The following is a 15,980-nucleotide window of genomic DNA, read 5'->3' on the forward strand; positions in this document are numbered from 1 at the left end:
GTGAAGGCTCAGGTAAAACTAACAGTGTCCGGGAGTGGGCCTGACAAAGATGTAATTTAGAAAGGTGGAGAGAAAGCAACTGTCCTTTTTTATGGTGCTGGGTCAGCTGAGCCTCTTCACAAGACAGGCACTAAGTTACTGTGGTCATTGAGTTCGTGGTTCTCAAGAAACATAGCAAGTCACATTAAAGCAGAAATGTGGAAGAGCTGGAAAAAGGAGAGCATATGCATGGTATGTTTCCAAATGTTTGTCAGATGGATAAATGAGTGGCAGCATCGTGGTTGGACCCCTTTTGCGACTCTTTATTAATCACGTTAACATCTAACATTCCTGCAGGACTTGCTAAGTGCTTTGCACCAAGCTAAGCTCCTCACGGGAGTTACCTCAAGGCATCCTCACAAGAACCCTATGAAGTAAAAACTATTATCATCCCATTTTACAGACAAGATAACTGATGTTTAGAGAGGTAAAGTAGCTCCTTGAGAAATAACCAACCCTTCGTCAACTATATGTTCTCTTCTGCTACCACCCTAGATCTCAGCTCCCTTCACGGCAAAACTCTTTGAAAGAGTCATCTGCACCCACTGCACCCACATCAATGAGGGCTGACAGATCAACCCACCAAATGTATCCCAAATTTACAGTTGGCCTTTGAAAAACACTGGGATAAGGGCACTAACCCTCACACAGTCAAAAATCCACGTATAACTTTACAGTTGGCCCTCCGTATCTGTGGTTCTGCATCCTGCAGAACTGCAGTATGTACTACTGAAGAAAATCCAAGTACAAGTGGACCCATGCAGTTCAAGTCATGACATTCAAGGGTCAGCTGGAGTCCCTCCCTCACATTCCCCATCACATCCTAGTATAAGTTACTGTCATCTTTTGTCTAGACTCCTACAAACGTTTCCTAAGTGATTTCCTGGTTTCCATTTAGTCTAGTTTCCACACAACAGCCAGCAGGTATTTTTAAAACACAAATTGGATCATATCACTCCCCTGCTCACAACTCTACACATTTCTTCCTGTGGCCTGACAAGCTCTCATCTCCTCTTTCCCTGCTTTGCTCCCCATGTTCCACTCACGCTGGCCTTGCTATTGTTCCTCAAATAGGACACCAGGGCCATTGTGTTCACCATACTTTTGCCTGGAACCTTCCCAATGCTTGCTCCTTCTTTCCATCTGGGTCTCTGCCTCAAATGTCACCTCCTTAACACGTTTTCTGTCTAATTACCCCTCTACCCATGGCTATGCCCTGTTGTTTTTAGTCTTAGCACTTGCTGCAATAATATTACAACAGACAGTGATTTGCTTGTTAATTTTGTCTTGTCTACTTGGACGTAAGTTCCATGAGGACAGAGACTTTATTACTCAATATTTCATTCCCAGATCCTAGAATTTCCTGGCATGTAGCAAGTATTCACTATTTACTAAGTGAATGAATGTAGAATAGACAAATTAGTGGAGATATCATTTAAAGGGTGTCTGATGAATACAGAGTGATTTTATAATATGTGTTAATCTACCCAGAGCTGGCTACCATGATGATCATGGAAAAAATAGTAATGTCAATTCCTTCTTACCAAAATTTACACATTCACAGCTAAAAGTTGATTTTTCAACTCCTTTTCTGCACACCTCAATCCTAACATACAATCAAACAGTGAAATTTAAAAAAAAAAACAACAACTATAAAGGCAAGGAAGTGACATCAGAGCCTGGAAAAAAAACACTAACTGAATATTTTCACTAATGATCAAAATGTTTATGAACAGACATATATAATTCAAGCATAGGTATATACATCATGGGGGGGAAATGCCATAAGATAACTTCAAGCATCAAAGGAAAAGAACAAGAAATTACATATTACTCACGTGGGCATTCTGCATTCTATGTTTCAAGAATGTGAAGGAAAGATAAGAGTTTGCTTTGCTTAGTTTGTTCAAATTCTCTGCCATATAATGGCAAGATTTCATTGCACTACATTTTCCTGAAGACATATAAAGCAACTACTTGAAGGAAACTCAACCATACATTCTTAATTCTAGGGCATATTTAAGATACATGTACAACCAGATTTTTTTAAAAAACATTCTTTGTGTCTATTACCTATGTTAATTGCAGTTTCTTGTTTATCTCCTGTCAAGACCCATATTCTTATGTTTGCTTTCAGTAAATTTGTTATCATTTCTGGAACACGTGTTTGAAGGCGATCTTCAATGGCTGTGGCTCCAAGTAGCAGGAACCTCTAGACGTTTTTTGAAAGAGGTATTTGTTATTACTAATTAAAGATAAAAATATTTTTAAATGGAATAAATAGAGCAAATTCTGACAAAAGATATACAGTCTAATAATTTATTACGTGAAGTCCCATATAAGTACACACACACACACACACACACACACACTTTTTTTCTAGTCTCTTCCACTCGTCTATTTGTTTGTCCCTATTTCACTACAACATGAGGCAGTGTAGCATGATGGTTAAGAGCTAGGCTTTTGAATTCATTCCCTAACTCTATAAGTTACTAGATGTGTGATCATAAGCAAACTACTTAAATTTCTGTTGCTCAGTTTTCTCATCTATTACTGGAGAAGTGGGGAAAATAAGATTACTGATAGAATTATTGTGAGAGTTAATATTTAGAAAGTGATTAGAATAATATCTAGCAGATTATAAATGGTCAACAAATATATATTATTTTAATTATTATAAGCTTAAGGTAAATCTTGATGTCTAGAGAGGTAAGCCTCCTTTATTATTCTCATTCAAAAAATATCACAATAATTCTTAGCCTCCTCCTACTACTTCTGAATGAATTTTAGAACAAACTTGTCAAGTTCTGTGAAAATTCTATTGGTACTTTTATGCATTCCTGCAGTGCACTGAGTTCATAGATTACACTGAGGAGAACTGCCATGTTAATTACCCTGGTTTTTCCACATATTGTATACACCCTTCCATGTATATAGGTCCTTACTTGTCATTAAGAAAAATTTCATAATTTTCTCCATAAATGTCTCATCACCAGATGGTTTACAGTTTTTGTTCTTATTGTGAAGTATCTCCCTACCTCTAGAGAGAAGTGGTGTAGAGTTATTTGAAAGTGGACTAAAAACGTTTTTAAAAGAAGTATGATTGATATGCTAAAAAAAAAAAAAAAAGAAGAAGAGAGAGAGAGAAAGCAGATCATACAAAATGCTCAATTAGAACCAAAGGCAGAAAAAAGTGGAAAGGAAAGAAAGAAAAAGAAAAAAAAGGGGAACAAATAAAAAATAGTTACAAATACAGCAGATATTAAACTAATAATCATGATAAACATGTATGATCTAAATACACCAATTAAAAGAGGCTGTCTGATAGAACAAAAAATGACACAGACTTAACTTTACGTTGCCCGTAAGAAACTCACATTGAATATGAAGACACAGATAGATTAAAATAAAGGGAATGGGGGCTTCCCTGGTGGCGCAGTGGTTGAGAATCTGCCTACCAATGCAGGGCACACGGGTTCGAGCCCTGGTCTGGGAAGATCCCACATGCCACGGAGCAACTAGGCCTGTGAGCCACAACTACTGAGCCTGCGTGTCTGGAGCTTGTGCTCGGCAACAAGGGAGGCCGCGACAGTGAGAGGCCCGTGCACCGCGATGAAGAGTGGCCCCCACTCGCCGCAACTAGGGAAAGCCCTCGCACAGAAACGAAGACCCAACACAGCCAAAAATACATATAAATAAATAAAATTTAAAAATAAAATAAAATAAATAAATAAAAAATAAAGGGGGGCTTCCCTGGTGGCGCAGTGGTTGAGAGTCTGCTTGCCAATGCAGGGGACACGGTTTCGAGCCCTGGTCTGGGAAGATCCCACATGCCACGGAGCAACTAGGCCCGTGAGCCACAATTACTGAGCCTGCGCGTCTGGAGCCTGTGCTCCACAACAAGAGAGGCTGCGATAGTGAGAGGCCCGCGCACCGCGATGAAGAGTGGCCCCCGCTTGCCGCAACTAGAGAAAGCCCTCGCACAGAAACGAAGACCCAACACAGCCATAAATAAATAAAAATAATAAAGTATTGTTCATTAAAAAAAATAAATAAATAAAGGGAATGGAGAAAGATATACCATGCTAATGCTAATAAAAGAAAGCTGCAGTAGCTATATTAATTTCAGAGCAGACGTCAGAGCAAGGAAATTATCAGTGATAGAGAGGGGCATTACATAATGATAAAGAGTCCATTATCTAGGAAAACATAACAATATTTAATGTGTATGCACCTAACAACAGAGCATCAAAATATATAAGGCAAAAACTCATAGAACTGCAAGGAGAAATGGATGAATATACTATTATAGTTGGAGACTCCAACACCTCCTTATCAATAATTGACAGATCCAGCAGATAGAAAATAAGTAAAGATATAGTTGAACAAAATAGAACCATCAATCCACTGCATCTAATTGACTTTTAAAGAATACTCAACCAACAACAGCAGAGTAGGTGAAGCATAGGAGATTTTAGGGCAGTGGAACTACTCTATATGATACTGCAATAGTGGATAGTCACATGTATTTGTCAAAACCCACAGAACTGTACAGTAAGATCAAACCCTAATATAAACTATGGAGATTAGTTAATAACAACATATCAATATTGCTTCATCAACTGTAACAAATGTACCACAAATACAAAATGTTTATAATAAGGGAAACTGTGTAAGGGGGAGAGGAAGGTTATATGTGAATTATCTGTACTTTCTGCTCATTTTTTTCTGTAAACCTCAAACTATGCTAAAAAAAATGTATTTTTTAGAGGAGTTTGGGATTAACATACATACACTATAATAAGAAAATAGATAAACAACAGGGACCTACTGTATAGCAGAGGGACAGAGGGAACTATATTCAATATCTTGTAATAACCTATAATGGAAAACAATCAAAAAAGTGTATATATATATAAACACACACACATACCTATATATATATATATATATATATATATATATATATATATACATATAGCTGAATCACTTTGCTGTACACCTGAAACTAACACAACATTGTAAATTAACTGCACTTCAATTTTTTAATGGTTAAAAAATAAAATAAATAAAATATTGTAAAAAAAAAAAAAGGTATTAATTTTTTGAACGGCCAAAGGATTTGAAAAGGCATTTCTCCAAAGAAGATATACAAATAACCAAAAAACACATGAAAAGATGTTCAACATCATTAATCATTAAAGAAATGCACATTAAAATCACAATGAGATCCACTTCATACCCACTAGGATGGCTATAATCAATTACAGATGGTAACAAGCACTGGTGAGGAGGTGGAGAAATTGGAACCCTCGTACACCGGCTGTGGAGATGTAGAATGGTGCAGCTACTTTGGAAAATATAACTATTGTCTCAATAGGTTAAAAACAGAGTTACCATGTGACCCAGAAATTCTACTCATAGATATATATACCCCCCAAAAATGAAAGAATGTGTCCAAGTGAAAGCTTGCACATGAACGCTTATCACAGCATTGTTCATAATAGCCAGTGGAACAACCCAAATGACCATCAACAGAGGAATGAACAAACTAATTGTATATCCACACAATGGAGTATTATCTGGCATTGAAAAGGAGTGAACTATGGATGCATGCTACAACAACATGGATGAATCCTGAAAGCAGTAAACTAAATCAAAGAAGCATGTCACTAAAGACCACATATTATATGATTCCATTTACATGGAATATCCAGAAGAAGAAAGTACAGAGAGTGCGAAAGTAGATTAGTGGTTGCATGGGCTGGGGTTAAAGAATGGGGTGGGGGTGGGAGGATGGCAGAGAGTGAAGACTAACGGATATGGGTTTTTAGGGCGATATCGAAAATATTCTGTGTTCATCGTGGTGATGGCTGTAAAGCTCTGAGTATACTAACTATACAACTGTACACTTCAAATGAGTGAACTGTATGGTATGTGAGTTATATCTCAATAAAGCTATCACACTTTTTTAAAGAAAGGAATGCTTCAAAGGAACTATGAAGCCAGAGAGCCTCAGAAACAAGTCTAATTCAATCAGTCAATCTATCAATTCATATTTTACCAATACAGCAATCCTGGTAACATGGTACTTAATTACTTTAGCAATTACACTCTAAGTTATGCTGTACTTGACTACTGATACAAATGCAGACGGCATCTTTCTCGCCCTTGCTCATCGAGAAAGACATTTAAAATCTTATTAACCCCAAAAGGAAAAATGTTCAAAAGCAAAGAAGTGCTACTGACCTGAAGAGCTAAGAGGAGGGTCAGAAAACACCTCCCTCCTACTGAAGAAAACAAGTAGGACCATAATGGTGTGCATGGAATTGATAAGAGCCAGTTTCACAGAGCCGGTCAATCCTACACCCTTTGGTGTCAGACTCCAACGTTTATCTGTAAGTCTGCAGAAAGTAGCCATATAACTATAACTAACATAACATCAGCTAGAATTGTGGAAATTAACACAAGTCATGAAGCAGATGGTTAGACAGATCCTCGAATGGTTAATACAAAATAAGAAAAATGACAACTGAAGGACAAGACTATTAGCTTTTTTAGATGGCATATGGGTGTTCCAAGCCTAGAAAACTGGAGTTGATGATACAGATTTTTTAAAATGCAAAATTTAAGTTAAGAATCATAATTGTTTGGCTCTTATAGCTTGAAAGATATATCTCTTTAAAAACACAGTTCCTTCTGATCAAAACCTATGAACACTTGACCCTGTCATCTACCACTTGCCCCCAATGTGTCCTTTTTTAGGAGGTACCCTTCAACAGGGTATCTAGTTCCCAGGACAAGTCTCCCCAGTGGAGTTGCAATGAATAGGGAGCTCTAGTCTCCAGCCCCCTGGAAGTTTGCCGTGCCTGACTCAGCCCCCAGGAGCTCATCACTCCTGGATGAACTGGAAAACATCCAGCGGGGGAAAGAGAAGGGACGGTGGTAAGACACAAATGAACACGTCTGACAATTATCAATGTGATTTTAGTATCACAGAACCTGATCGCTTGCATACATGACTTGGGCTAAATCTCCTCTCATCCACACTAAACAGGGATATTGAGTATTTTTGACTCCTGAACTTTTAAAGCTTATAGCTGTTGAGAGAAAAAAAAAATCAGTGTTTTGTTAAATAACATGATTCTGCTCTGTTAAAGTATCTAAGAATGATAAGATTTCCACTCAGACCTTCCAAGCACTGCATTGCTGCTCATTAGCGGCTCTGGGTACTCAGGTAACCTTTAGAATATAGGGTGGCACTCACTCAGGCCAGACAACCTCCAAGACCAGACAGGAAAAGCCAGCCTGGGATAGTTCTTCTGCCTGTTATTTCTGCCTCTGAAGTTTAAAGAAAGAGAATAAAGAGCCCTGCCAGTTATACAAGGTCACCTGCTTTCCTTGGACAGCAGACAAGCTTGAAATCTTCAACCCCCAGTATTAACTGAGTACAGTTAATATTTCCTGAGCACCCACAGCCAGGCACTGTGTACCTGCTGGAGACGAGCATTCAGCTGATGAAGGAGTCGGTCAGTTTAAGGCCACTGCACTCCCTGACCTTGCTGCCTACCTCACATTCCCTGGGAAAGGCAAACTTACTCTTTTCTTCATCCTATGACTTCCTCTTTCCCCACATACGACTTCCAGATTAAAACTGAAAACTAAAATATAAATTATGACAGTTTGATTGAAAACAGAATTGCCACACTAATACGTGTACAGTCCTTCAAGAGGCCAGTTTTCTACTGCCCAGATGTCTTCTCAGTGTGTGGGTGTAACAGACCCACCCGTGTCCCATAAGGAACAGGCAGGTTACACAAGCAGCCCCTTTCCTGTGCTTTGTCAACAGACGCTGAGTAATCGCCCGTGAGGGCTACTGCAGCATGTTCATGCACTGGGTATGAAGCTGGGTTAGGTTCCTAATCTTCCAATAGTCGACTTTGAAAAAAAGATGGACCCAGTGATGTTAAGAAAACCCCTCAGCCTAAATCTGTTCTGGCCAAGCTCCTGCCGGAATGAAATACAGAGTTCATGGGACCAAATGGCGAGAGAAATCAAGCTAAGAAACAAAAGTTGGCCCAGGACCCATTAAATCCCTGAAGCCTCAGCTGAAATTCACTTCTGTCCTGGAAGCTGAGAACAGTGCATGGCACTGAATAGATGCTCAACCACTATTTGTTGAATGAGGGAAAGAACAAATGAGGCTTCAGTTTCCAATTCAGTAAGCCAGAAAATCACCAAAATAACAGAAAATGAATTTAAATCCCATTTTGCAAGGACTTGTTTGAAAAACATTTTTTCCTTAAACCAGACTATAATATTTTAGGCTAACTCCTGTAAAACATTCAAATACTTAAGGATTCCCTAGAAACTAATTCTCTGCAGAAGAGCTATAGAAGTCGTTATTCTGTTTTGAGAAGTTGTTATTCTCAATTGCAATATAGTTCCCACACGCTTCTACCTACTGTCACCTGCTTACAGCACAGGTATATTTTCAGATAGCAGTAAAAGGCCCAAAATGCAAACTTGCAAAATATCCATACTTTCAGACAAGACACACGTGTCTGTAGGAAGCAGCAGCTTATAAACTAAAAGGAGAAAGTGGGCTACAGCTTTCAAGGTATTATTAGCTTTACCCTTATTTGATATTACACCTTGCTTTGCAAAGCTTCTATAAACCTTTCAGTAGATGTTAATCTTATTCAAAATTCACTCAAGGAATTTTATTTCCTTAAGAGATGGACGATAAGTCAAAATCAGAAGGATAAGAGAATGGCAGGAAAATACCAACTATGTCAGCATTCTGAGTTACATGCACAAAATAATTAACTTCAAAATACACAACACAAACCGGAAAAACCTCCCTTTTTCTCCAACTATAGGCATAGTTCCTACTACAGCTTGATAAAAGGTAATGCTTAGCAAATAGAAACAGATAATAGACTGAAGACACTGCCTTAGGAATAAAGGAAGAGCCACATAGTAAAAACATACATTTGACTCTTTGTGCGTAAGCACAAAATACCGTTGGAAGTGGGAGGAAGGGAAAATAATAGTAATGCCTTGACAGGGTTTGTTTGGGGAACCATTTATTTTTAAGCAAACAGAAGGCATACAAGGTCTCACATACCAACAAGCTCCCCCTTGCCCACCTGTGGGCCTGAGCAGCAGCGACATGCATTGAGGCTACAATTTCAACAGCTGAGAACAGCATTACGAAAGGGAACTCGATTCTAAACAATTTTCACTTACCTTCTTTGGCAAAACATTCCAGATGGGCTAAAGTCTCCTCCGCAAAGAGAGAATCTTCTGTAAGTCTCTCATAAATCACTGAATCCTATAGAAAACACACACACACTGTGATTAACATCTAAGCATGACAGTCTAAATTATAAATACTGTTCTATAATTTTATTGTTATAGCTAATAGATGTGAAGGAGCTCAAGCAGCCCCAGTGAAGGCACAATTCCAGAAAAAAATATGCTACATACAGAGGGAAAAAGACAAGGAACACAGCAGATTTTTCATTGGAACAATGCAAGTGAGAAGCCAGTGAAGCAAAGTCTTTACAGCACTGAAAGAAAGTGGCCTAGAATTCTATACTCAGCAAAAATTGATTTCAAGATGAAGATTAGAAAAAAATGAAGATGAAATGAAGATTTTTTTCCACCTTAGGCTGAAAAAATTTATCACCACCAGAGCTACTGTATAAGATATGGTAAAGGAACCCCTTCAGATAAAAATCATTGTACCAAATGTTAATATGGGTCTGAAGAGCACTGAAAATCGTATTCACATGAGTATATATACATTATTTTTCTTGTTATTTAACACTAGAACTACATGATCCCTAGAAGAAACACACTTTAAAGACACAAATGGGTTAAAAGGAAAGAAAAAGCTATACCATACTAATACTAATCAAAAGAAATCTGAAGGAACAAATTGGTAAATTGACCTAGATCAAAGTTACTAACTTCTGATCTTCAAAAGACACAGTTAAGGAAATGAAAAGATAAGCCACAGACTGGGTTATAATATTTGCATGTAATATATCTGATAAAGGACTTGTTTCCAAAATAAGTAAGAACTCTCAAAACTCAGTAAGAAAAAACGTTACTTAAAAAAAAAGGTTAACTATTTAAACACATTTTAACAAGGAAAATAAGTGTATGGTGTGTAGAAAAGAGTTGACATGGCAGATCAGAGACTGCTATCCTTAGAGAGACCTACTTACAAAATTGGCCCTTGGCTGGCCTCTAGGAATTTGGCTGGTAAACAGTTCTCTAAACTGATACAAACTTACCCTATGTGACTGACCCACATGGGATTCCTCCAGACACTGCTCATGCCTTTCCTTTTGTGATCTGGCTGTATATCTTTAGTACATTGCTGCAATAAATATTAGCCATAAGCACAACTATATGCTGAGTCCCATGAATCCTTTTAGAGATTCGCTAAAAGCATAGGGGTGGTCTTGGGAACCCCCATCACAGATGGCAAATAAAAACATAAAAAGATGTTTGCTATCATCAGTCAGCATGGAAAGGTAAATTACATTCACAATGAGGTACACACCTATTACAATGGCAAAATCCAATAGACTAACCAGGCCAAGTGTCGGTGACAACTGCTGGTAGGAATGTAAACTACAATTTGGTGGTTTCTTAAGAAGTTGAAATATGCCTCCCACATGATCCAGTAACTTTACTCCTAGATATTTACCAAATAGAGATAAGATCATACGTCCATACAAAGAGTTGCAAACAAATGTTCATAGGAGCATTATTTGCAGTCGCCCAAACTGCAAACAAAATGTCCAGCAACAGATGAACAGATGAACAAAGGCTGGTATATCCATTCAATGGAATCTACTCGGCAATACAAAGAAATGAACTGCTGGTACAAGCTACAACATGAACGAATTTTAAAATAATTATGAGTGAAAGAAGCCAGACAAAAAGTCATATATACTGTATGACTTTGTATAAAACTTTAGTAATTGAAATGAATCTATAGTGACAGAAAGCAGATCAGTGTCAAAACTTAACAAAATGTACATTTAAAATATGTGCCATTTATTTTATGTCAATTTTACCTCAATAAAGCTGGGTTTTTTAAGGTACATATGGTAGTGAACAAATACATAAGTGCTTTATAAGAAGAGATTTACAGAGGTAAAGCGAATTCCTGAGACACCAAATCCAAGCACTTTGGGCTTGGAACTGGGATCAAAATTCCTGCTACAAACCCTTAGCATCAACCATCTAATCACTGGTTCTCAAAAAAACAACTGAGTGACAGCAGGTTTTCACTGACGTAAAAGTTTAGTAAAATTATGGTGTGAGCCACCACAAATTTCAATGGGCTCAGCTGGGGGGGGATCCTTCTCGGTTGCCCTGAGATGGACTTTTCAATCTTGGGTAATGCTGTCAACAACCACTGATAACAGCGCATACAAAGTAACAACGTTTTAAAATATTGTGGGAGTTTGGGGGTTTTTTTGAGCACGAGCCACTTTTCTCCTTGCTTGGCCCTGAAATAAACCATTCTTTGCTTAAAAAAAAAAAATAAAAAAAAAATAAAACATTGTGAAGTTGTAAAAGGCTTCCTGTAAGTTGTTGGAACATAGAGAAGGAGTTCCATGAATCCCATTGCATTTATACGAAATGTCCAAAAAAGACAAATCTATAGAAACAAAAAGTAGATTCGTGGTTGTCGGGAGCTGGAAGTAGGACTCGGGAGTTACTGCAAAAGGGCATGAGACATCTTGTTGGGGTGATGGAGATGTAAAACTGGATTCTGATGATCATTGCACAGCCCTGTAAATTTGCTAAAAATCATCGACTTGTACACTTAAAATGAGTGTTTTCACGGTGTAGAAATTAAACCTCAATAAAACTGTTCAAAAAAACCCAAAAAAAACCGAGTCCCAGTACTTACAGCCCCTTTGCAGTAGAGCCGGAGCTGTCCTGTAGGAGTTCGCACAATTACAGACATCCTCTTTCCAGTACTAAAACAATACTGAGTGTATTATTAGTTTCTATTTTCCTCAGTACATGACACTAATACCCACACAAAAATTCAAAGTCAAAAGAATTCTAATGGAGTCCTCAGCTGCCCATTGCTGAAAAGGCCAGCATGTTTCTTGCCAGCCTCCTCTTTTTTCTTTACCTGCTTCCTTTAACTGAGATTCTCATGATAAGTCTCCACCTTCTTCTCCTACTATTCTTTTCTTCCATGGACGTTTACTGACACAAATATATGTAATAGATTATATTATGATATATTATATTAATATAATTACATATATTATGATATTTTATATTAATATGTACTATTATAACATAGTACATAACATATATATAATGTAATATACCTTTCTTATGTATTATATGTACATATATTACTTATAATACATAAATTTTATATACATGTAATATATATAATATAATCATTAAAATTTGATGAGGAAAGGGGAAAGCAGCCCTGGGTCTGTGTATTATTCAGTCCTCACATCATCTTTATCAGCTAGACCTTCCTGCCCCCATTTTGCTGCACAGAGATGCTAAATTCCTCCTCACCATCTCATTCGCCCACACTTAACTCTCCTGTCATCTTTCAATTATCAGCCCAAGTCCCACCTCCCCACAAAGGCTCCTAGGCCCCTCAGAGATAAACCTCCACCACCAGCAGCACCGCTGTCTCCATCAGATCATACTCTTCAATATTCTTTATCGCCCTCAGAACGACTGGGAATTACCTTGTTTGTTTACTAAAGCAGGGGACCCCACAAACAGGTGGTCCACCCTAGTCCTAGAACAGTATTCTAGAAAAATATTTGTAGCTGCATAGACTGCAATTCTCCCCATGAAGATGAAAATACGTTTTGTTTGCTTTTTTTACATTCTTTAACTTTTCTTTCACCTCTGGAGGCACAGACTGGTTGACAATACCAAGGACTTTGGAACCAAATAGACCTGGATTTGAACCCTGATTCTGCCACTTATTTGCTTAGCGACGTTGGGAAGGTCATTTAAATGGAGCCCCAGCTGCCGGTCTTTCAAGTGCAGTGACCACCACTGGCCTCAGAGGACCGCTCTGTGTGTGTCCAGCAGACCAGCTGGGCTTTCAGTCATTAGTTCCTCCACGTTTTCAAGCTCTTCCAACAAAAAGATGTTTATTTTTCTTCAGGAATAAGATTGATCAAGAAAAGGATGTTCAAGCTTGGAGGAAAAGTAAGAGGTTCACAGACATGATTGCCGAAGGAGAGAAGGAAGATCTCCTTCAGGGAGAAGAAAACCCTAGTGAAATCCAAACAAGCCTCAGAGAAGAGTGCTCCAATTAAAATAATAGTAATAATAAACACTCATACCAAGTGCTCTATCAGTTTTTACTATGTGTTGGGCACTGTGATTTAATCTTCACAACAATCCTGTGAGGCGGACACCATTGCTAGCCCCATTTTACAGATCAAGAAACTGGCACAGAGAGGTTAGGTGACCAGGAAGGTCATGAGTTAGTAAGTAACAGAACCATGGCTACGACCACAAGTGATCCTTTCCCCTCCTCTGTCCCCCAAGCTTTTTTCACCCTCTCGCCCTCCTCTCCACATGCACCCATGCTTGTCATCTCCCTTCTCCCCTTCTTCCTTCTCTGGTCCACTGGCCACCCGTCAATATAGCCACCAAGGAGCAAAATGAGCCACTGAGACGGCAACTCTGCCAGGTCACCAAGCAGAGAGTGCCAGCAAAAAAAGATGTTTCCCACCCCCCAGGGAGCCCCATGGCCATGCCTACGGAAAACACAGCTTTCATCTGTCCCCACCTCACTGCCAACAGTCTAAGCCAGAGCTCCCACCCTCCAAGGATGGTCCCGGTGACCAATCTTACAGTGGAACGCTTCAGCTAGAAGGGACTTTCCAACAGGGATAAAGGATTAGCAATTGTTCTAAATACTTACAAAGCTGTTAGAACGCTACTCAAAGCAAATGAATCATTTAAGTGGTACCTAATTAGGCGAGCACGTGTTAATGACAGGAAATGACTGCTCTCCTGGTAGCAGTAGTCAAATATTAAGAAAGGAGAAAGCTAGAATGAATACTGAGATGTATTTTCTTGTAACGAAGTTCTTAGAAAAATCTTTCCTAGGACTTCCTTGGCTGTCCAGTGGTTAGGACTCCGTGCTTCCACTGCAGTGGGCATGGGTTCCATCCCTGGTTGGGGAACTAACCCACATGCCACCTGGCATGGCCAAAAAAAAAAAAAAAAATCTCTCCTAGAGAGGGGGTAACAACAACTTTTCTGAGGTTTAAAGGTGTTTTTTTTTTTTTTTAATGTCATTGGGAAACAAGGCTTTAAAAATACAATTAAAAAGAAATCATCTGGCTTTAGGAAGAATGAACGATTTACTTATTAATTTCCTTTTCTAATTTTTCAAATTTCACATTAGAAATAGTGAAATGGTCCAAGAGATATGACTTCATGAGTCTGGAGGAAAATCCAATGGAAATAAAATCATCACCAGTATCCTGACAACATGCTTTGGGGAATCAGGCCACAGATACTGGGGTGTAAGAGGAAAGAAGGATGAACATTGTTTGGGAAAAAATTAATTAATTCACTGTCTATTTTTAAAGAAACAGTTTTTGGTTTATTTGTGAAAATAATGTTCAATATCCATTTGTTAAAAAAGAGACAATAGGCCCAAAATGGAGTCGTGTCCTCAGCCCACATCCCCAAGCCGAGACTCAATACCTGACCTAACTGCAATTTCAGACTCTCCCAGGAATCTAATCTTAACCAGTCAGTGTGGAATCACCTGGTCAGCACTAGTGAGGTAACCTGAGTGACAGACCCCAGGGGTCCCCCAAAGGAAGATGTCCTTGTCCCAAACAATCTACTTTTTGCTAGTAGCCTCTTTGTCCCGCCCCATCTGCCCATCTAGCTAACTAGAATTTCAGGATTCTGTATTAAGGTTTTGATTTACATTGCCAAATCTCAGTTGAATAGCCACAGAAAGAGCCCTGGGAAATACACAAATAGAATGAAAAGGCAGCTTACCTAGAAAATTCCAGGATATTAAGAATTTCAAATGTGAATTCTTCTCCCATCTACAGGAAGATAAGACAACATATTCTTACCTGAGGAAAAAAGTATTCATCTCACAAAATAACTCACTCTCCCAATCACAAACAAGTTTTACCCTCCAAATACGTCTCTTTTTCAAAATATAAATCTTCCTGCAAGTCTGATGAGATAATGGTGCCCTCCTCTGGTAAGAATATTGTTTGCAACCTGGGCAATATTGGCAAAAGTGCTTCTGATAGTGACAATTTAAGACTGAAACACCTCTCTCTTCTGTCTAAAATCCGCACGATTAGAAAAATTGTATAAACACTCTCATGTTGTAAGGTTACATGGAGTAAGGGAGAAAATCAGCAGAGAGAAATGTGAGCAAATAAATCTTTTAATAAAATTGCACGGATCAAATAAAATCATTAATGCTTAGATAATTTGAAGAGGTAAACATGAAAAGAGGTGGCATGCCAAAAAAATATATCAATGAAACACGCATTCTTTTCTAAATTTTTCCAGCTACAGCCTCTTGAATTCCTGTAACCATGATCAATTTATCTCTGCATCTACCAGCTCTCAGCTTCAACACTGCAGAAGTCCAAATGTGATGTATGATATTTATATATATATCTATGTGACATAAAGATGAATTAATCAGTCCATTCTAGCAAGGACTCAATGTCTAGTAAGCATCTCTCACCATTGCATTATTACTAGGAAAAAAAACAGTGCATTGGCCACCATGCTTACATTGCTTCAATTTTTTTCCCATAATATCAAAGGCCTGTGGTAAGTGGTCATCAAGATAGAACAAGGGTATATGTAACAAAATGAATAAATCAACGTATTGATAAAAACAGAAC

At 38.4% G+C, this 15,980-nt stretch overlaps 1 protein-coding gene across 3 annotated transcripts in view; it reads right to left on the bottom strand.

Annotated features, from left to right (window-relative positions):
* Positions 1-15,980, bottom strand: part of LOC118884006 (phospholipid-transporting ATPase IB-like) — a 99,309-nt gene that overhangs the window by 69,327 nt on the left and 14,002 nt on the right. Inside the window, exons 9-12 of one of the 3 annotated variants that reach the window (XM_036831265.1) lie at positions 15,103-15,152; positions 11,984-12,053; positions 9,292-9,376; positions 2,113-2,251 (exon numbers count right to left, since the gene is read on the bottom strand). In XM_036831265.1, coding sequence (XP_036687160.1) covers positions 2,220-2,251; positions 9,292-9,376; positions 11,984-12,053; positions 15,103-15,152 — 237 coding nt within the window. In that variant the 3' untranslated portion in view covers positions 2,113-2,219. Of the gene's footprint in view, positions 1-2,112; positions 2,252-9,291; positions 9,377-11,983; positions 12,054-15,102; positions 15,183-15,980 lie in introns of those variants that run through there. The other 2 variants (XM_036831267.1, XM_036831268.1) reach the window with 2 other exon arrangements.

The sequence above is a fragment of the Balaenoptera musculus genome, chromosome 18, assembly GCF_009873245.2.
Source record: "Balaenoptera musculus isolate JJ_BM4_2016_0621 chromosome 18, mBalMus1.pri.v3, whole genome shotgun sequence".
NCBI lineage: Eukaryota > Metazoa > Chordata > Mammalia > Artiodactyla > Balaenopteridae > Balaenoptera > Balaenoptera musculus.